The sequence below is a fragment of the Cannabis sativa genome, chromosome 1, assembly GCF_029168945.1.
Source record: "Cannabis sativa cultivar Pink pepper isolate KNU-18-1 chromosome 1, ASM2916894v1, whole genome shotgun sequence".
In the NCBI taxonomy this organism is placed as follows: Eukaryota; Viridiplantae; Streptophyta; class Magnoliopsida; order Rosales; family Cannabaceae; genus Cannabis; species Cannabis sativa.
In genome coordinates, this window is record NC_083601.1 from 50,217,387 (window position 1) to 50,239,094 (window position 21,708).

The window sequence follows — 21,708 nt, forward strand, 5'->3', positions numbered from 1 at the left end:
AGCTGTCAACTTTGTGATGGCATCAACCTCTAACACACCAGCTACCTTCTTAGTTTGACTCCTTTCAGTTGGCCACTGCTGATTGTTTAGAGCCATCTCCTCCAATAGATCGTAAGCCTCATTAGCACTCTTTCTCATAAAGGCTCCACCAGCTGCTGCATCTATTAGAGTTCTAGTGTTACCAACCAACCCATTGTAGAAATTGTGGACCAGCATCCACTTCTCTATACCATGATGAGGGCACTTTCTGATCAGATCTTTAAACCTCTCCCAAGACTCATGGAGAGATTCATTATCTTACTGGCAGAAGTTGTTGATTTCTCCTCGCAGCTTTGCAGACTTTGCTGGAGGAAAGAACTTTGACAAGAATTTCGTTGCCAGATCATTCCAGGTGGCAATAGAGTTGGGTGGCAAGGAGTTTAACCAACTCGTGGCTCGTTCTCTGAGCGAGAATGGGAACAGTCTCAGTCGAATGGCATCATCACTAACTCCATTAACTTTAAAAGTTTCACAAAGTTCCATGAAGTTAGAGAGATGCAGATTAGGATCTTCAGAAGGGAGGCCACCAAACTGAACTGAAGACTGCACCATTTGAAGTATGGCAGGTTTGATCTCAAAGTTATTCGCATCCACTGCCGGTGGCCTGATACATGACTGCACTCCCGTCAGAGTAGGGAGAATGTAATCTCTCAAGCTACGGCCATTAGCTTGATCTTTCACGGCACCACCATTATTACCGTTATTTACAGGATTCGCATCCACATTAGCAGCCATGATTTCTGTTGTTTCAGCAGTTGCTGAAACTCCTTCTTGCCTCTTGTTCTTTCGGTTTCTCCTACAAGTTTTCTCAATTTCAGGGTCAATGGGTAGTATAATTGCTTGCCCTTGGCGGCGCATGCACTCAAAATACCTGAAATAGATAAGAACAGTTTTGCAAGAGAAAGGTTAGAAAATCACCAAGAGAAAATATACCAAAGTAGAAGTTAGTATAATTTTGTATAATATTAATCTTTAAACAATTCCCTGGCAACGGCGCCAAAAACTTGTTACGAATTTTTATGTTTACTACGCAAGTATACGCAATCAAGTAGTATCTCACGCAAGTGAGGTCGAACCACAAGGAATTGGATCAAGTACTACTAAACTATACTTATGATTCTATTTGGTAAAATAATAATTTTGCAATTTGAAAATAAATAACTCAGAAAATTAAAAAGAAAATAAACGACGATTAATCAAGATGAGAGATTAGGGAGGTGAATCCTGTTGATAAGTTACCAATGTTAATACCTAATTGCTATCCTTATCTTAATGTGAATGACAGATTATAAATTAACCTAACTCTTTTCAGATCTTTTAGGTTCTAAATCTTATGTTCTCTAATTAACTTCTTAATTAAATCAACACAAAATCAGCATTAAGCAATAATCTATTTGTCACTAAGGCTATGTAAATACTTTCGTTTCACATCGAAACCTAGACTATCCAATTTTAGCATTCTCAATTCTCACTTTTCAGATTTCGAATTGAGATCATTAAACATGTAAAAGGTGATCAAGCTTGCACATGGAATTAAACACAAATATAGATAATATTCACAAACAAGATGAAGGAATGGCAATTATTTATTAACTAGGCATAAACTTAAACAACATTCATCATCCTCCCTTAATGGGAAATTTAGTTCATCATAACTTTAAAAACATCCATGATTAATTCAGAAACAAAACTAAACATAAAAGAAATTAAGGGTAAAAGAAAGAAACTAGAAGGTGATATCGCTCCGGGTCTTCAAGATAGCTTCCTCTCCACCTTCATCCACTTTTTAGGTCTATTTCTGTTTAGGTTGACCTTCAGAGTCGTATTCCTTATATAGGGATGAGAGGTGTGCCTCCAATTTAGAGAAAAATCAAAATTAAGTCAAATCTGCGATTTCCGTACCTAGTCGCGACTAGCATTTAAGCTGGTCGCGACTATAGGCAAAACTCGATAAACTGAGTCTTCGCCAACTCTCGAAGTCGCTAACACCCCGGGAACCTGAAACAATGAAAATCAAGCGTAAAACTGCTCCAAAAGACACCAATAGACGAGAAAATGCTAACTTTAAAGACCCGAAACATAGGCTAAATATAACCTAACAATTACACTCAATAATGCAGTATCAACATTAGCAATTCTCCATGAAGATAACGCGAAATGTATTGCTCAACTAAAGCTATAATGAAGAAGATAGAGCCAAAAACATTTTCACCAAGTTCTTCTTACTACATGATCTTCAAGAAAATAATTATATTGGCGTCCAACGTATTCAATCAAGTGTCAATCTTGCAGACTTATTCAAAAAATTATTACCAACATCAACATTTGGGAAGATGACATATAAGATCGGAAATCCTCAATAAGAAGATCTCCACGAATGCCTAAATGAGAGGGAGTTAATTCATACTGCACTCTTTTTCTATTGACTGAATTTTCAACCAAATTTTTAATGAGAAAGTTTTTATGGACATTCAAGGGGAGTGTTATAAAATATTATTATAGATGTCTAAATCAATGCATTAATAAACACTATAAATACTTGATTATATTTTCCTTTATTTCACTGATTTAATTCTTCATTATTCTAGTCATATTTTTGTATAAACAGAAATTTACCTCATTAGAATAAACTACTGAGAAAAATTTCATTCTCTCTTCTCCTATTAAAATTTATATTCTATATTATTTTATAACAAAAAAATATTATGTTTAGCGTTAAAAGAAAAAGTTAACTGGCGTCACAAACGAAAAGAGAGGTTAATTTATATATGGATTTATATAAAAATATTATATTTTTAAGTAAAAATTTACAATTTTACTGTCACACGAATTTTTTAAAAAAATACTGTCTTTTTATAAAATAACCGTGAAACTTTAAAATATCTACGTTAAAAATTTCAATATGTAGTATAAAAAACCTATTTGTATCAGAGTATACTAGCTCACACGTTTTTAAACCAGAAAAAAATATTGAATTTTATCCAACATTATTTTGATAATTATTTTACAATTTAGCTACATAATTGTTAATCTTTTAGTTTCTTCATCGATAATTTATAAATGAAGAATAATAAATATATTTGCTTTACATGTGATGTGGTACAATTCTTAATATAACAGGATCACATCTATCTCTTGGGGAGACAAGTCACTATTTGTAATCCAATCGAAAATGACAAATATATGACCCTAGTGGGTGCAATTGCAGAACTAAATTGCATTATATCTATAAAACCAGTGACAACTATCTCACCATTTAGAAAGTCTAGTCTAAGTCTCATGTACACAACTTTTAGTTATCAGAATATGACACAAGTTCCTACACTATTAGATGACATAACATTCCTCCTTGAAGGCTGAAAGTGACAAGAAACCAGAACTAGAATTCAGAACCCCTATGACTAGCTAGCCTATCCAGTAGGATTGAATCTTTATCTTTCTATGACTGAGTTGGTGCATTATTAAACTAACTCCAATTCAGTTTCATAACTCTTCTGATTCTTTACACTCCTCTGTAAATCTTTTGCTGCCATGTGCACTAGCTTACAACCTGCAAAGAAACAAAAACAACAAGCTCGAACTTAAAGTAGTTGATTGCAGCTGAAACTAGTTGTATAACTGAAAAACTCACATTTAGCAGTATTAGTCTTATATAGATATCGATGAATGGACTAGATTACCAATTCTTACACTCTTTCTTCTCTCTTTACAGAGGAAGAAACTCATATTTAACAGTAAATGTCTATACACTTCTCTAGGTTTTAAGCGAATGCGAAGTGATAAATATGATCATTGTAACGCCCTTAATGCTAAGTTTTAAGAAAGACTTTTCATGTCATTCCCCCCTTTTTCCCCTTCCCTCAATATATATGACACACTTTACTAATAGAATATCAAGTCAAGGCTCTAGGAAACGAGGAGGATGGAGGCTTGACGCGGAGCCTTGACTTGAGTATTGTACAAGTTTGCTGAGGTATATATAGTTAGCTGGCAACTGAGTGAAAAATATATCATACATTTCACAAAAGCAAATGTTCATTAAGCATGGTCATCTCATCAACCCATAACTAATTCATCAAGAAGTAAAAGTGAAAAGATTGGGAGTTTGTAATGTGCTGTATTTGATCTTATATTAAGCCCATGAGGATTGAGGTCAAACTTGTACCTGATTTATAAGTCTATTTGAAGTCCTTGAGGATGAGGCCATAACTTTTCATAAAACCAGATATGAATGTACTACAATAGAATGCTGCAAAAGAAAATTGTCTACTCTGGTACAATAAGTTTTACCCAAAGCTTCTCTTCCTGCATGAATTAAACTTAATCAGATGTCATGACTACCTATAAAATTAAGGAACATTAATCATTTAAAAACTATTTTAAGAAAACAATGTGCATGAAAGGAATTTGATAAGAAGCAACAGATAAAAAGAGAATGAATTCAAGAAAACTGAACTCTGCAGCAAAACCAAAAAATTGTCCAGAACTAAGGATTCAAATGAGATGATATGATGATGTAAATATGACTGAGATTTTAGAAAACTGGAAAATGCAAGTCTAAAATTTGAGAGGCTAGAGAACTCTCCTAGAGCACAGCTCAACTTTACAAAACAAAGTGTCTTTCTCCCAACTACTCTCGCCATCATAAAGAGCACAACATCCTTTCCAATCCCAAGGCCTCAACAAAAAGGAAACAAACCCCAAATATCCTAGCCAAAAACAAAAGCAGTAAAAAAGAAAAAGAAATAATAATCAACTCTAGCTAGGTGGCCTTATGCCCGGGATATGTAAAACGGATTGGAGGTTTATCAGAGGAGCGACATGATAATGCTGCAGTTAAAACAAAGGAGAGTTTGAGTGACAAGAAAAGACAAGAACCTAGTCAAAATCCCTCTTTCGGAAGATAAGGACAATGGCTCCACCTAAGAAATTGTCCAAATGCGAATTAGATTCTAACAAAATAAAATCTATAATAGTTTCATTATCCAAAAATACTGTAAGATTTGCTAAACAAGCAGAGAACCTTTTGACCATTTGTTTTCTTCCCACTTGACTCTTTTATTTTCTTTTTTCAGAAAATTTTATTCACTTAAATTTCTAAAGAAACCAATCAAAATATGTGAAAATAATCGTAAAAGTAATAATTAAATATAAAGTCTAACATTTCTAGTACTTGGCTGGCCTGCAAAGTGGCAAAATGTGCAAGTTGACGAATGACAATGAAATTATTTTGGGCCATTGCCTCTTTATCAAATATGGCATCTGATAAAACAACTGATGAAGCTCCATTAGCAATATACTCTCCCACTGAATCTGCAAGAAATTGGGAAAAAAAAAAACAAAATCAACCAAATTCAGAATCAATGCAAAAATTTGCAAGTAATAATACGAGAAATCTGGATGGAGGGCTTTGAATTTGATGCAGCAGCACTAAAAAAAACATGCGCAAACAAATATTGTTTCCCAACTCAAATATTGTTGTTATCTTCTTTATGTGCATTAATTTTAACTTCTACAGTAATAGATTCGCACCTATAGTAATTCCTTGGGAAGCAACCATTGAGATATCAGGAAAAGGCTTCTTAAGTGCTGATATGTACTGTACACCACCTAATACTGAAACCGGATATACCTGTCTCCATATAAGATGTAGATTATAAACTTCAATCCCTATAAATTTAACTAAGATGAAATAGTCACAATTTAATTAATCTATGTTCAATACACCTTGATAAAACACAATTTCAGAAGTAACTACCTTTAATTAATCTATGTTTTATCAAGGTGTATTGACCATTAGATTAATTAAACAAAAGGAAAAAAAGACAGTTAAAAACTTTAACAAACCCTATGTTGCAAAGCAAAGGGGTTCACATTTTCTTGAACATGATGGGAAAATGATAAATGACTGATGATATCTGAAACAATTTGGCATGTTGTCGAATTTAGCAGGGCAAATTACCAAGACTCACCTTCACAATTTTGGCACCCGAATCATGAGCAGACAATATCTGTAAACCATATATACATGCTTAAGTACTCCTTGAAGGATAAAGTTACAGTTACAATCTTAAACAGAATGCAAGGATGCATAAAATGCTCGGAGATTCATTGAAGAAGATCACATGATATTTATGAAAGACAAATATAAAAGCTGGATAAGATATTTATACATATTTAGTTTCATTTAACTGAATAACTAGAGAATTTAGTTTGTTATGCATTATTAGAATTAGTTACCTAGTTGAAATAGTTTTTATTTTTTAATGTTCTTTCTTTTAAGTTTGATACTTAGTCTATGCTTTGTTATCTATAATAGTTGTATTCATCACTTTTCTGGCTTAACAAAATTACCAAAATATGTACAATTCTTGTTAAAAAAAATATTTTGATGAAGTAATTCTATTTCTCTCTTCTCTTCTATTTAGATCTACATCATTCATCAATAAAAATTAAGTAAAAAGATAGGAGTAGAGTAAGAAGACATAAATTATAATATTAGTCATACTCAACTGAAATCATGTAGAATTCTTAGAAATGGGTGTTCTTTCATATCAATTCATACCTCTGTAGGGGTCATTGCACCAGGTATGTATAAAACTTCACCGTTCTGGAAACCATCCATATCGATAACATCCTGAAGCAACGATGAAAACATAAAATAAACACAAATAAGCAATCCAATTGGTGCTTCCTTTAACTTCTAACATGGAAAGTCTATAGTAAAAGTGGTAAATATAAATTAGGAAGGCATTTATAAACTTACCTTCACAATTGCAGGGCTCATGAGGAATTTGGCTCCAGCACCAACTGCCTTTCTGGCATCCTCGATATTAAGAACAGTACCAACCTGAAGAACTCATCCACTTAAAACTCATGAAACAATTCTAAGAAACATTTTCTTAGACACAAAGAGGCTTTTTCGCAGAAAGTCAGCATTTTGCTAAATGTGAGAATGCACTTTCACATTCATTATAGTAATTTTTAAGATTACTTAAAAGTTCTAAACAGAAAAAGTCTCATGAACCTAGTCTCTCTTTAGATGGGAAAGCAGATTATAAGTTCTAAAACAGAGGAATCTATGTTATTCATACACTTGTTTCTTTTTTTTTTTTGGAAAAAGAAAGATCATGCATGTTTGACACAAGCTTGAGTTAAATAACAAGAAACAGGCTATTCCTGCAAGAAATTACAATAATGTAAAGAAATGCAGAAGGTGAGGTAAAATGATTACTCCTAAGACGGTTGTGGGATAGTCATTCACCAGCTGCTTAAGAACCTGAGTTTAAAAAGTAAGAAATGATTATCAAGCTAAATTTTAAGAAAGAGAAAAGTTAGCTAAACAGAGAGCATGGGAAGATGTAATTTTAACAACCTCAAACACACCTGGAGTTGACCGTACAATCTCCAGCTACAGAAACAAAAGATAGAAAATGGAATATTAACTCATCATTTGGCGATAATCATTCAAAGAAAAACAAATACAAGTTTCTAACTAATCCAACACAAATATTTACAACAAAAGGAAACTGGGCTTTGAATTTTGTTATTTGCCTTATGTGCTTCGATCAATATTTGCAACTACTTGGATTTTAGATTAGTATATTTTGCTATTTATTAATGATTTGTTAAAATAAATTATAATGAAACTGTTGAAGCAGCAATTGGAATTCGTCATGTCACATTTCATTACACCCAAAGATCAAATATTGCCTATACAATAAAGAAATTAAATTCATTGTCTCATTTAACAATAATAAATAAACTCACCACTGTTATTCCACCACTAAGTGCAGCACGGGCAGCTTCCATTGCCAACTCTGCACTACAAGAAAGGAAAGTAACTAAACAGTACGATGTGTTCCACACCATGACCAATTGACAGTAGTTGGCAGCCAAGTGATTGGATGAATTAGTGGTCCGGTTTCATCTACTAACATAGATAAGAATGCTAATTGAAACATAGAATACAACATGTTCCTAATTGAAACAATATCAAGTAACAAAGTATCGATAGGTCATACGTATTGGCGCGAAGGCAAGCAATGATACCAGAGGTCTGAATTCGCGTCAAGGTGTGGTCGGCGTGAGAAAGCTGGGAAAAGTTAATGCGAGGCCGAAGCGGTGGAGCTGTGTTTTGGGGTAACAGACATGGCGGTGGAAGAGCTTTTCCCTTGAGGCTACCAATCTCCATTATCCTAACACCAACTTCGTCTGACAAAATCTATTACATTTTAACTCCAAAATATCTCAAAAACAGAGATCAAACGGTGAAAGGTGAGATATTTAATAATGTGTAAACATGATGAGTATGGTATGGATAAGATATGTACTGATTTTTGTTTGTGATGTTCCTTTGGATTTCTTAAAATTACAAATATACCCATTATCCTAAAACATAAGATAAAAAAGAGAGTAGAAAACCAAAGTGGCTGACTACTGAATGAGTACCATTCCATGGCTACTTTCACTTCACTTTTCTTACCAAATCCTATTCATTTTTCCACCAAGAAACTTGTTACCAATCAAACCCTTTTCTCTTCTTCATCACCAGATTACATTCACTTCAAATCAAGTAATGACAAGAGACAATTGATAGTTCCAAGAGTGGCTTCAATCCCATACAATCCTATCAACGTGGATTACTTGGAGGAAGAGTTCAGTGGTCATGGAGTCACATTCCAAGGGATTGGGGACAACTGTGTTGCTCAGATGACTCTGGAGAATGGAAGCACAGCCATTCTGATGTTGCCAAGTGGCTTAATCACTTCTTACAAGGCTGCCATGTGGCATGGAGGCACGGACGAGATGCTGCACTCTTCTGTATTCGAGGAGGAAAAAGGCTCTGCTTCTATTCAGGGAGGTGTTTCTTTGGTCTTGGATTTCACCACTGAGTATGCCCATTCTTGGTCTCCAACTAACTGGGCACTGAAGAATATTAGTGGGAATTCTCAGCACTCCATTCAGGTCCTTTTTTTTTGGAGATTCAACTCTAATGACATTTTAAGTAAAGTTTTCTTCTTGGTTAATGGTACTAGGATTAAATTATTGCTATGTACAATGGTAGAACTAGAAGCCAAGTTACTAACACAAAAGCTTAGTTCTTTTGAGAAGTGCAGGTGGAACTAATCAGCAGTGAGTCAGGAGCCATGGTTGAAGTTAAACACATAGTGACACTTAAAAAGGATGAATTAAGTTCAGAAGTTGTGATATCAAACTCTAGCTCTGCTCCAGTTCAATTGACTGGGTGTGTTCTGAGCCATCTGAGGGTGAGCTCTCCTGATGCAACTTATGCAATCGGATTAGAAGGATCGGATTTCTTCTCCAGGCCTCCATTTTCATCAAACTTTGGTATTGTTCCTCCAGACTTTGGCCAAAAGATGGGATTTGGTTTTGGCCAAATGTTGAGTCAAATGGCCTTTTGGCGTCCAAATAATCCAAATAACAGCAATGGTGATCAAACAAAGAGCGACCGAGGTGATTCGGGACAAGAATTGGAGGGTGAAGAAACTGATAATTACAAACATTTAAGAGAAGAGATGAGTCAAATCTACACTAGTGCACCACGGAACATGACAATTATCGATCGGGTACTTATATTAACTCCATATTCTCATAACAATCTGCTTAATTGTTGTTTAATTCTCATTCCAATTTAACAGGGTAGAAGAAATTCAGTGGTAGTTGGAAGAAAAGGATTTGAAGAACTATACATGTTAAGTCCAGGCTCTACTCATGAATTGTATGGCAAGTATTCTTATATATGTGTAGGCCAATCAGCCATGCTTAAGCCAATAGTTGTGGAAGCTGAAACAGTGTTAAGGCTTGGACAGGATTTGCATAATCCAAATCTCTAAGCCATGCCTCCAACATCATTTTACATACATACATGTATCAATGTAATGTAGATGTAATATTTGGTTGAGCAAACCAGCCAAACAATCAAGAATGAAATAAAAATTATCCTTCCTTACAATTAAAACCTCACACAATACTATAGTTCGACCCCATCTCATATTGTAAAAGTTCTAAGATATACTACTACACTATACAAAGCTTCTTACAAACAAAATACAAATTTACTGTTTTCTATAACACCCAAAAAAGAACACATTAGTTTTAATTTGTAATCTAACCATTAAAAGATTGCATACACCTGAAACAAGTAATTCAAAACTAAATTAAGTTGGAACAAGATATCCAACCTCGTCTTGATTATTTAACCAAATGAGTGGAGTAAAGATAGCCATTGCTGCAAAAGATAGGCCACAAACTAATTTTAGCACCAACTTCGGATGACCAGTTTTGTTTTCAGCAACTACTTTCAGAGATACTTGTAAATCAGCATCAGTAGGAAAATCTTCAGTAGATGACACAGATTCAGAACCTTCTAAAAATTGGTCAACATCAGCATACAACTTCTCATCATCTCTATAATCATAATCATCATGTGATATATAATTATGATCACATCTACAATCTGAGCTCCATTCAAAATCATCCAGGGAATTATTTCTAGAACTTCTCGCTTGATTTTCAGAACAAACTGAGTTCACTTTAATTGGATCCTGAAAAGAGTGAACAAGCTTCTTTGGAGTTTTGAAGATATTGTTGTTGTCAACATTGATTGGAGTGTGTGGAGTCTGATTCAAAAGGTTTCACATGTATTAGCTCTTACAACAAATAAACAAAACATTAAAATGTAGCAAAGTATAAGATTTACACTAAAAAATGCATGTGTAAGTGTAACTTACCAAAGGACTGCTTGTAGCTCCACTAGAGATTCTATTACTGGGAATGCTCTGTGAGAATCCTAAAAATTCTTTGTCAAAATTTTCTTTGTTATCAGCAAACTTATTTGCACTAGGTTGCTCATCAGATTTTGTGTTAGAGATCCCACTTGCTTTAGCAATCCCAGAGAAAAATCCATCCTTCAGAGACACATCAACACCTCCATTATCGTAATTCCAAAGCATTTTATCCGCACCACTACTATCGCTATCCAAGTATTGAATATCCTCAGTTGATAAAATAGGAGAATCAATCAAGGAGTCATATTCAGGAAAGGAATAGAAAATCTGTGGTCCAGGTGATACAGTAGCTTGGTCTCCAGCATTCAACATAAACTTCTTCTTGTCATTGTTTCCCACTCTAAAATTTGGTCCAGTGACTAAATCAGGTCCTTTATCAAAATTCAACCCTTTTCCTGCAGCTATTCTCCTTGCTGTTTGCAAAGCTTCCGAAGCAGCCCCCTTTACAAATGCCATCCGATCAGATTGACACTTCTCCATCTCTAGAATTATCCATTGAAGCTCTGAGCATATGCTCCAGGAATCTAAACATTTCATCAAAATATTAACCATTTGAATAGCTGACAGCCTCTTCTGAGAATTCCCTTGTTCTATGCCAGCATTTACTATCTTCAGTCCAGATTGTATCAACAACCTTGCATATGGTTCAACAGCTACAGCATTACGTTTTGCTAAAGCCGAAACAAGCCCCATATGTGCATTGGTCTGAGTAGAATTCTCCACCAAAGCCCCAGCAACATTTTGACAAACCTTGTTAACCATTTCATACGAAGAGAAACGCCAACTGTCGTTTTCCACAAGAGCTTTCAAGCAAAGGGCAGCACCTGAAGTAAGGCACTCTTGAGATCCCAAGAGAGAATCTGAAAGAGGATTGCAGAGTGAATGAATTACATGTCTCTTCTTCTCTTCATTAAAGCTTGGGTCAATACCATATCTTGCAATAGCCATAACAACCTTTGAGCAAGCCTGTTGAAGAGGGAAACACCCTGCACTTGAAACCAAGGTGTTGATTATGGTTTTCATTATGGTGTCTATCAGTGGCACTATTTTGGCGCCATGTACACGGGCAAGGACTTCATAGAGTGAAATCGTGCATTCGCCAGACAAAGATCCGGCTTCTATCTTCTGAGAAACTTCAGCAATGAAGAGAGGGATCTCCTTAAAATCCAAATCTTTCACAAAAGATTTGAGTGCTCTCATTGCAGCTTTGCGACTATCAGCATCTTTGTCAAGATTTTTCAACTCTTCCTGTAGTAATGGATATAGATTTCTACCCATTGTTGACCACCTTGAGTTGCAAAAACAAATAAATAAATGATTTGTCTTCTGCAAATTTTCAAACAAACAATACTAATCTATTTAACCTACTCAAATGCAATGTCTAACATTCTCAAATGCAAAAGTGTCAGAAGTTTGTGCTAAAACGGCATTTTCTTATATCTTAACAGCACAGAAAATTTGAGATGTCCCTTTTTCAATAAAGAAAAGAAAATTACAAAATCAACAAATTGGCTAAGAAAAGAGAATTCTCCTTATGTTCAAAGGAGAAAGACCCAAGAATCTTTTACCAATGCACCTTGGTTATTTCTCATAATTCTTTTTTTTTTCAGGTTCTAAACAACTGAGGATTTTGATTATTTTTTATCTAAAGAAACAAAAATAAAATATGGGTATTTCTGATCTTGAAACATAGACACATATTACGAAGAAATATTTATAGAACGAAGAAAAAACAAATAAAAGAACCAAAATATTTACATATCACTACCCATTACTGAGTCTTGGAACACAAAATTGCAAGGGTCGGATTTCATCAAAATAATATATCAAGCTAAATTGATCAGAACCTCTCATGTGTAGCTGAAAAGAGTTTATTAGTGTTCATTAATCCTTAAGCCGACAAAAGATTCAAACTTCAAACTAAAAACTCAGTAGTTATACCTCATGACCGATAGTAACAAAGACCAGTGAGAAGATCCGGAGTTAGAAGAGCCAGACGGCCAAGGACAGTGTCGGAGATGGTCTTGTCAGGTGAGAAGGAAAAGGGAAGATCATCGATTAATGATAATTTTCTAGGTGAGTGTTTGGTAAGTAAGAAATGTTTTGTGGAGATTTAATTTAAGTTTGAATTGGCGGCCGGGTTCCTCTCTCAGTATTGTCTGAGTGAATCTATTTCAAATATTTTGTTCACAAATAAAAACAAAATTTTCAAATCTTCTCTTAAATTCCACCGCTATCCTTTTACACCTGCCACCATTTTACCTAAAGTTTTGCAATATTTCTTTCTGTTATTTGTACTTAATAGTTTGATTTTTTGATTTTATACACTTAATTTCTTTTTGTTTTTTTTTTACGAAAAAATCATTTTTGTTTATTTTTTTTTTTTTGTAAATTTAGAGTGTCAGTTAGATTTTGGGACTTTTATTTGCATCCTACTAAATTATAAATACACCCTATTATTAAAAAATATATAAACTTAAATAATTTTTAAAAATTGCTCTTGATATTTTTTTTAAAAAAATTTCTCACATTATTTTATGTTAATTTTAATACTTATTTTGATTTTATTTTCATAATCTTTTCTAACTCATGTATATATATTTTTTTTATTTTTTACTAAGAAAATTTAATAAAAAATTTTATTTAAATTTTTTTTCATAATATTTAATATATAATTTAATATTATTTGATAGGTATATTTTTTAAGTATATGAATTGGAAGAAAAAAGTTGAAAAAATTTAGTATAACTAAAGATATAAATTTTATATTAAATTAAAATTATTAAAATAGAGTGCCTTTAGAAAATTTTAGGGTGTAAATAAAATTTCCCTAGATTTTATTGTTAAATTGGCTTCGAAGTTTTGTTTTCACATATACACAGGTGTACACAGTAGTCGTCCATCAGTATTTAACGGTGATATTTAATTGACGTATCAAATTTACAAAAGTAAACTTAATGGGATTTTGCCACCAAAAAAAAGATATTGGCAGTAAATTCAAAAACAATTTTTTTTGTCTACCATCTTATATTTTATATTTTACTCACATAGTCGGATCCTAGACCCGAAACCATACCCGAACCTAGACCCGGATGGGTTAATGTCATGGTATGGTGCTAAAATAATAATTTTTTTTCGTAAAAAAAAATCTAAAAACATTTTTTAAAAATTTGTGCCAAACACCATTAAATTTTTAAAATAACAAAAAACTGTTTTCTATTCTCACTTTTAAAAACACAATTTTAAAAACTGAAAACACAGTCAAACAAGCTCTTAAAGTTCGTAACTTTTTGCTAGAGAAGTTTTTCCTCCGACACCATAGTCTCATCAGCTGCCACGATTTGTCTGACCCGTACGGTCGCCACCACCTCCTCTGAATCTCGCAAGATGGTCGATTATGGAGAAGACCTAGATGATGATAAGATCGATATGTGGCTGAAAATGCAAAACGAGGCTCGTACTGACATTGAAGAAGAACTCATTGTAACAAGCTTTTATTCGAGCTTTATTTTGTCTCAAAACTCTTTGGGAAGTGCTCCTGCTAATCATCTCTCGATGAAATTGAGCAATAATCACATAGGATCGAGAAATCATCAAATCCGTTCAATACGATCTTATAACTATTAAAGAGAGAGAGAGACCTAGCTTGTATAAGTTATGTTCATTATTTTTTGAATTTCAAAGGGATTTTAGCTTGTCAAGCTCATAGGGTTGTTCATAAATGTGTTAGCTTAATTGATTTAGAACAGAGTTTCTGAGGTTTTTGCTATTGATATTCTTCTCTGTTCTAGTCACAGAAGAAGAAGAAAGAAGAAGAAGAATGTAATGACCGTATGATTAAAATATGGATTAGAAGGACAATTAGCTTTAATTACTTTTATTTTATGATTATATATGTTGTGGGTCCTATTTTTAGAAAATGGGCATCAGAGTTATTGTTGACTCTATTATACTAATTTTTGCACACATGACGTGACATGTCCACGTGGGCAAGGTTTGGAGTACAACTTGTCAGGAAGAAGGCCAAATCATCGTACACAACATATCACTTGATGAGGAGTCTAAATACTTAAGTGGGACAAAGAGACAACAAACTGACCACCTTAAGGGGTCTCGCCGACCTTATGGCCAGCAGGCTAGCCATCCTCCAACAAGGCATAGGTTGGCCCTCCTGCATCCTAACATGCACTTATTGTACAGCCTTGACCCTGGCAGGCACTTGTTGTGCAACTTACATCCTGGACAATACTATAAGCTATGAATTGGGTTTTAACAAACCACAAAAATAGGGGATAATGATCAGTTATTTACCTATTTTCGGAGATTAATTAACATATTAATTGTCTATTATTTTATTATGTAACAAATAGGATATATTTCATATTTAAAAGGGATATTAATCTATTCTCTTGTAAGCTCTCTTATATAAAGAACATTAGACTAAACCTAATTTCTCTAAGCCTTAAGTTTAAAGTCTCAAGCACCAAAAGCTCAGAACTTTCTAAGTCTTGAACCTCTAAAACTCTAAGTCTAAAACCCTCTCTCTCTCTCTCTCTCTCTCTCTCTCTCTCTCTCTCTCTCTCTCTCTCTCTCTCTCTCTCTCTCTCTCTCTCTCTCTCTCTCTCTCTCTCTCTTACTTGAGATTTGCCTACTGATTCTCACTATTATAATCTTAAGAGAGCCACTTCAGAATCCACAACACTTGTGATCCGAGTATATCTTGAGTATCAATACAACCAAAAGAGGAGTATGTCCTTACCCGCTAGCTAAGGGGGTCGAACTTTTATAAAAATATTGTGTCTCTTTGATTTTCTTGTTCTTATTGTGTACACATGGTGATATTAGTCATAAATATGACTCTGCTATTGGTTAGCCAAATCTGAGGTTAAAAACTTGGTGCTTTCATTGAGAGTGTTCTTAATTGATCTGATCTATCACCATGGTTAACACAAGGAGAACTTCGGCTACAGCTTCTGCCTCATTAGGTCTTCCTCAATACCATATGACTGTTGATCTTGACGTTCGTGTTCCAGCCACCACTAGAATCTCCACGAATCTAACGGATGTGGCCAACCCTGCCAACCCAGTAGACACAACAAAATTGACCAACACAACTAGTTGGGTCGACACTGGCAACCCAGTTGATCCCAGTAATGAGCCTCTGCCGCCCGAGGTAAATCCACCATTGACAAGCTTAAGAACTCTAGCTCTTTGCTATATTATTTGAGTAACCAATTTATAACCCTTTGCTTGAAGGGATCATGTAGTATTTAAAGGCTAAGGTTTAGGTATGGATATACCATGGGTAAATACATATAATACACTGACCTAGGGCCCATGGATTGAGGCTCAACTCATGAATTTTATGCCAAAGATGGACCACATCATACAAATCCTAAAAAGTTGGTTTCGGCGACAGCCCTATGAAGTGGGGTTTTGCGACACCCTTCAGATTACCCTTTTGGGATAGCCTTGGGGTATCCGCTTGTGTCTTTTTTGGATGCTTGGTAATTCATACAAGTAAGCTCTCTAGGTTCATCAGTCTCGGTTTACCCTCAGTCAGGTCTTAACTGAACTCAGACTATCTGTTATTGGGCTGGTTCGCTATCTATTTAGGACATAAGAATAGGCCTGCAAATTGAACTGGGGACAATGAGCACACACGTGTCGTTTGTCCGAAAACATGGATAACACCTGACGTAATACATGTGTCCTCAATTGACAATAACCCATTCAGAAGGATGTCAGTTAATATTACTTACCTCATTATTTGCAGGTGCATGTGGTGGAGGTGCGATACAATTTGGTGGCATGCCGACAATTTCAACTTGTAGAGCCTGCATTTGTTCCTGTAGAACAGTATACTATGCGACTAATAATTCTACCAACCCATCGGCGGTATGGGTAGGCGTTATCAATGGGAAATGTCCAGTAGTTGCTCTGGGAGTTGATGTTTCTGTAATGAATTTTATGAACTAAGGGACCAAGTTCGGCGGGACAATGTTAGTCCAACCAAATCCCCCAAATGTCGCGTCAACGGTTGAGTTTAGACTCACAGTGCTGCCATTATTGGGTGGAGCAGAAATAGTTCCATTGTTAACAGTGGGTGCTGTTTAACGCCCAAAATGTGACTTCCACTAGCGGTGGTTGTAGTATAGATCGGGCGGTCGATTCCGCAGAGAGGTGATTATAGACAAAAGCGTTAGGAGAAAAATAAAAAAAACAAAAGGTTAATAATAAGTGATAATAGTAACAAATGATTTTGTGATTTTTGTTTTGGTAATAAATATTAAAGGAAAGCAAATAAAGGTGTAATCAATAATAAAAGAGAGAAAGGCTTCAAGAATCATCCATATGCTTTTTTAGCTATTTTGTACCTTTAATTCACTAAGTTGACACAAATGATGTAACATTACAGTTCATTATATTTTGAGTATACAAGTTCTTAAAAATAAAAGAAATAATTTAATCTTATGTAGAATCTAGAAATGACATTATACATCAAGCAATAATGCAATAAAAGATTAAATATAAAACTAAACATCAATATTATTTTTACTAAATAGTAACACATAGAAAGAGCATGACTAATCCTATATATCTTTAGTAAAAATAATGACAAAGAGATAGAGATGGAGATGGAGGTGATAGTGAAGGAAATGAACATTAATATTACTTTTATTAATTTTTAGACACATAGGGAGAGCATGACTAAACCTATATATCATTTAACAAAAAGTAAATAAAAATGAACATAAAAGATAGAAATGAGCAATACTACCATTACTATAATCACTAAATAAAAATATATAGAAAGAGCATGACTAAGTCTATATATATATTTGGTATATAATAGCATAGATAGTATAGATGGAAGAAGAACATAAAAATAAAAGTGGAATATGAACTTGCATTACTCAAATAAATATTACAACAAAAAGTGAATCAAAGATACAAAATAACCTCACTTTGATGTGGAATCATCCCTAACCTTCCAAGAAAGATTAGACCATTATGCTAATCATTCTCATAAAATTTCTAAAGAGAAAAGATGAGAAGAAAAGTTGAGAGAATTTTGCTATAGTTTTTCTACACTAAAAATTACACTCTAAAAATTACTAAAATGAGCTCCTATTTATAGAGCCATAAAAAGACTAAAAATAAATAAATAAAAATTTGGTATTATAAAATAAATATTAAGATTAAATTTGACATTTCAAATCAAAAATAAAATTAATATTATTTTTGTTATCATTGTGATTTTGAATTCTACTATTTGGATGAAGGTTGAGTGTGGAAGAGGAAAATAGGGTTGATGATGACCTAGACTTATCATCATTGCATCACATGCTTTGGAAGAGACAAAATTGATGATGAGCTTCATAGGCTAGGCTTAACCTTTTTGGGTTGGGTTGCTTTGGACTTCAACAAAAATGCCATTTTTTTCTTCATTTCTTTTCAACTTTGCTCCTTCCTCTTTCTTTCAACAAAAATACACTTTAATTCCTACAAGAAAGACATAAATTGAATCAAAATCAAATATTTTCATTTATAAAATATATTACAATAATTTCATGAAAATATTAATTAAAACTCAATTTATTTTATCATTTAAAATAAATAAAAGTGTATTTTTAACCACTAATCACAACCCCCAACTAGCTTATTGCTAGTCCCTAGCAATTCAAGCGGAGAAAAAGAATAATCGAGTTGAATAAACAAGTCAAATCACGCAAAAATATCCAAGCATTTTCAAAATATTAGTAGAGAGTTAAAGATTGCTATCAGTGTTATTTCAGTTGTAACAATAGAGTTGTGTGTGTGCGCACCAAACTGTATTTATTTTATTTCAAGTCTTAACACAAATAGTATCGAAAAGTCTCAAAAGTGTAAAGGTCTCAACTCTAATTTTTTTCACGGGTATTAAAAGTGTTTATATTGGAAGGGTGACACTCTTTGGAGTTGGAAATGTAACAATTAACGCACAAATGAGAGAGGATAAACTTTTTAGGACAAGCAATTTGAACAAATATTGATTACAAGATAGACATATCAAACCAATAGAATTCAAATGACAAACAACCTTTGGGATTTACATGAAAAACTCACAAAATAAAGAGCCAACTAACTAACTAATAAATAAAGAAATATAATAACAATTTTTTTCTTTAGAGAGACATGTGATGCTTCTCTTTTTTTTTTTTTTAGATATGGAAAGAATGGAGGAAAATAGAAATAAAATGATATTACTTTTGCTTTTTTTTTTTATTTTTTTCTCAAAAAAAAAAAAGATGGAGACTACTTGAAACTCAAAATAAAATTATGTTGCTCTTGTTCTTTTTTTTTTCATTATATATATTTTTTTGATGATTTTTTTTTTTTTTTTTTTTGATTTGATGATCTTTTTTTTTTACTTTTTTTTTCTTCTTTTCCCTTTTTTTTTTTTTTGACAAGAGACAACATATAAAAATAACGATATAAAGAAATACAATAAAGTTATAAAGAAATAAATACAAAGGCTCTTTTGACATAAAATTAATCCCTCTAGTAAATGTCATGTTTGAAATTCCAAAAGTTTGACTTTACCAACTCAAATGATCAATGAAAGTTCAAAAAGTTGTTTTCTCAGCTCTCACAACTCACCAAAAATGAAAAACTTTACTCTCAAAATTTTTCTTAACTATATGTGTTTACAACCATTTTACCACATGTTTGGAAAGTGCACAAAAGAACTCTGAAAATCACAACTTGGTAACAAAATATAGCAAATATTGACTCAAACTGTAATTTTACAATCATGCTTGGATAATTTTGAAAAAAATTTGACTTAAAAAATTCAACAAGACAATTATAATTTTTCAAATGAACGCTCACCAGAGCTCACCACCCCCAACTCAAAATTAGACAGTGTCCTCAATGTCACAAAAAATATGAAATGAAAAAAGATAGGGAAAAGTGCACACCTGATTGACGACAATATGCACGGAGTGAGAGTGGAGATAACCTGATAACAGTAATCCAAAACAAACATAGAAAATAAAAAAAGATAAAATAACTTAAATAAACTTACTAAAAACATAAAGATAAAACCTGATTAGTCATTGGTAGACAGAAGTGATCTCCTCAGGTAAGTCTACCAACTATATGTTTGTACTATCCAGTATCAAAAATAAACTTTCTGTTATCCTTCGTCTCAAGAATTGATGTATTGGTGACATTTTCAGGATAAAGAAAGTATTTGTTCTCAAAATCATGGAGGAAATGGTATGCTTGGTTGCTTGAGAAAATTTTACAAATTTCCTCCACAACTGTGTCTATCACATCAGTATGATAATACTTGTTTTCATTTGGAATGACATTTGGAAGGGTTGGAAGAATTTCAGGATGAGAAATATTGTCACTCCAAATAATAATAGCATCATCCCCATCGAGTTTGCAAGAGATTGGGATAGAGGGCGATGGTATTATCTCAATTTGTGGAGGAAGAACATTGTTTGAAATTTGTTCATTGAATTCCATATTTTTCTCTACTAATTGAGTGAGCAAAGCACTTTGGTTTTCATTCATCTTTCTTTCATTCTCTAGACTAGAAAAGAATGTTGAACTATTTTCCTTTAGAGATTTGCTATTGGTAAATTGAGATGAATGACAAAACGTATAAGCTTTCTCGACAAAATCTAAATCAATGGGTGCATTGTAGTTGTACTCAGACTTCCAACTACAGTCAATAAGATTTTTCCAGTTATGAGTATCATTCTTATTATCAACTACTTCGTAGTCAAAATAAGGTTCATCATAAACTTCATATGTATCATCATACTTAGCTTTCAAAACATCTAATTTTTTAGTTAATAAATTTACTTGAGCTTGAAGTTTTTCTCTTTCGCTAAGTTGAAATGCACCATTAAAATTACTGGTACCATCAGTAATACTATAATTTGCAAAGTTTCTACATGAAGCATAGTATGTTGGAAAATAAAACTCAAAATGTTGCTTCTCTTCTTCATTCATTTCTCTTTTATTTTATTCATAGTTTTTTTTTTAAAAAATTTTTTTTTTAGTATAAGGTACAAAAATGCAATATTACAAAGACTAACACAAGAATGCTCCTAGGCCGATTGGAAAGGTTGCCAAGGTACCGCTTCGTCCCGACCTTTCCTAGACAGAATCGAAGTTCCCAGGTAAGGTGGAGGGTACACTAACGCAAACTTTATTTAAAAACCAATCTTTCTTAGACAGAACAAACTCGATTTGTGTCATATATATTATTACATTGTTGTAAGAAATACTAAGCGTTTTATGATTTTTATATATTTTTTGTATTTTATGATTTTTTTTAGAGTTGCTAAAATCTAGATCAAAAATAAAGAAAAAGAAATTTTAAATTAAAAAAAATAATAATAATAAACAAAAAAGCAAAAAATAATATAAACTATCACACTATAACAAGTACTAAAGTAAAAAAAAAAAAATACTAAACAATAGCTATTATAAAATTAAATAATAATTTTTTTTTAGGAAAAGCAAATAAAAAAAAAATTATATAAATATATATGTGTGTTTTTTTAATCAAGAAATCATTTATGATAAGGAAGATCGGATAAAACCGCAACCTTAGAGCATACTTTGAATTACTTGATAATTTTTTTTCTTTTCTTTACAAATATTTACACATCATACGCTAATATTCACATGAAAATAAAATGTAACAAAAAAAAAATTACTAACCTCTTGATTGTAGATTTCACTAAGCTTTTTTAAAAAATTACCTCCTCGGCAACGGCGCTAAAATTTGTTTAACGCCCAAAATGTGACTTCCACTAGCGGTGGTTGTAGTATAGATCGGACGGTCGATTCC

The 21,708-nt window shown here is 33.1% G+C and overlaps 3 protein-coding genes and 1 non-coding gene across 17 annotated transcripts in view; 2 read left to right on the forward strand and 2 right to left on the reverse strand.

The window, feature by feature from the left end:
• The window catches only part of LOC115705221 (uncharacterized), a 31,475-nt gene extending 23,127 nt beyond the window's left edge, over nucleotides 1–8,348 (reverse strand). For 2 of the 14 annotated variants that reach the window (XM_061108485.1, XM_061108484.1), the window contains exons 1-5: nucleotides 8,064–8,348; nucleotides 7,810–7,864; nucleotides 7,415–7,450; nucleotides 7,274–7,318; nucleotides 6,806–6,889 (exon numbers count right to left, since the gene is read on the reverse strand). In XM_061108485.1, coding sequence (XP_060964468.1) covers nucleotides 6,806–6,889; nucleotides 7,274–7,318; nucleotides 7,415–7,450; nucleotides 7,810–7,864; nucleotides 8,064–8,233 — 390 coding nt within the window. In that variant the 5' untranslated portion in view covers nucleotides 8,234–8,348. Of the gene's footprint in view, nucleotides 1–3,241; nucleotides 3,590–4,204; nucleotides 5,353–5,571; nucleotides 5,672–6,011; nucleotides 6,051–6,604; nucleotides 6,677–6,805; nucleotides 6,890–7,273; nucleotides 7,319–7,414; nucleotides 7,451–7,809; nucleotides 7,973–8,063 lie in introns of those variants that run through there. The other 12 variants (XR_004009422.2, XR_009685728.1, XR_009685727.1 and 9 more) reach the window with 12 other exon arrangements.
• On the forward strand, nucleotides 227–333 carry LOC115715416 (small nucleolar RNA R71). Its single transcript, XR_004011287.2, has one exon. It is a non-coding gene; the product is annotated as a small nucleolar RNA R71 (small nucleolar RNA).
• Nucleotides 8,349–8,439: 91 nt separating the features above from the next.
• Nucleotides 8,440–10,015, forward strand: LOC115705220 (protein NDH-DEPENDENT CYCLIC ELECTRON FLOW 5). Its single transcript, XM_030632487.2, has 3 exons — nucleotides 8,440–9,006; nucleotides 9,159–9,629; nucleotides 9,702–10,015. Exons 1-3 carry the CDS (start codon nucleotides 8,497–8,499, stop codon nucleotides 9,894–9,896), a joined length of 1,176 nt encoding a protein of 391 aa, XP_030488347.2. The 5' UTR covers nucleotides 8,440–8,496; the 3' UTR covers nucleotides 9,897–10,015.
• LOC115705219 (protein SINE1) lies at nucleotides 9,956–13,161 on the reverse strand. The gene is made up of 3 exons (XM_030632486.2): nucleotides 12,792–13,161; nucleotides 10,794–12,138; nucleotides 9,956–10,682 (listed from the first exon to the last, which is right to left on the reverse strand). The coding sequence occupies exons 1-3, from the start codon at nucleotides 12,794–12,796 to the stop codon at nucleotides 10,221–10,223; spliced, it is 1,812 nt and encodes a 603-aa protein (XP_030488346.2). The 5' UTR covers nucleotides 12,797–13,161; the 3' UTR covers nucleotides 9,956–10,220.
• Between the last annotated feature and the right edge of the window lie 8,547 nt (nucleotides 13,162–21,708).

Coding starts and splice junctions, on each gene's coding strand:
- LOC115705219 (XM_030632486.2), bottom strand. Junction 10,683..10,793: donor GAGCTACAAGCAGTCCTTTG/GTAAGTTACACT, acceptor CTTTTGAATCAG/ACTCCACACACTCCAATCAA.
- LOC115705220 (XM_030632487.2), top strand. CDS start 8,497: ATGGCTACTTTCACTTCACTTTTCTTACCAAATCCTATTCATTTTTCC. Junction 9,007..9,158: donor ATTCTCAGCACTCCATTCAG/GTCCTTTTTTTT, acceptor TGAGAAGTGCAG/GTGGAACTAATCAGCAGTGA. Junction 9,630..9,701: donor ACATGACAATTATCGATCGG/GTACTTATATTA, acceptor CCAATTTAACAG/GGTAGAAGAAATTCAGTGGT.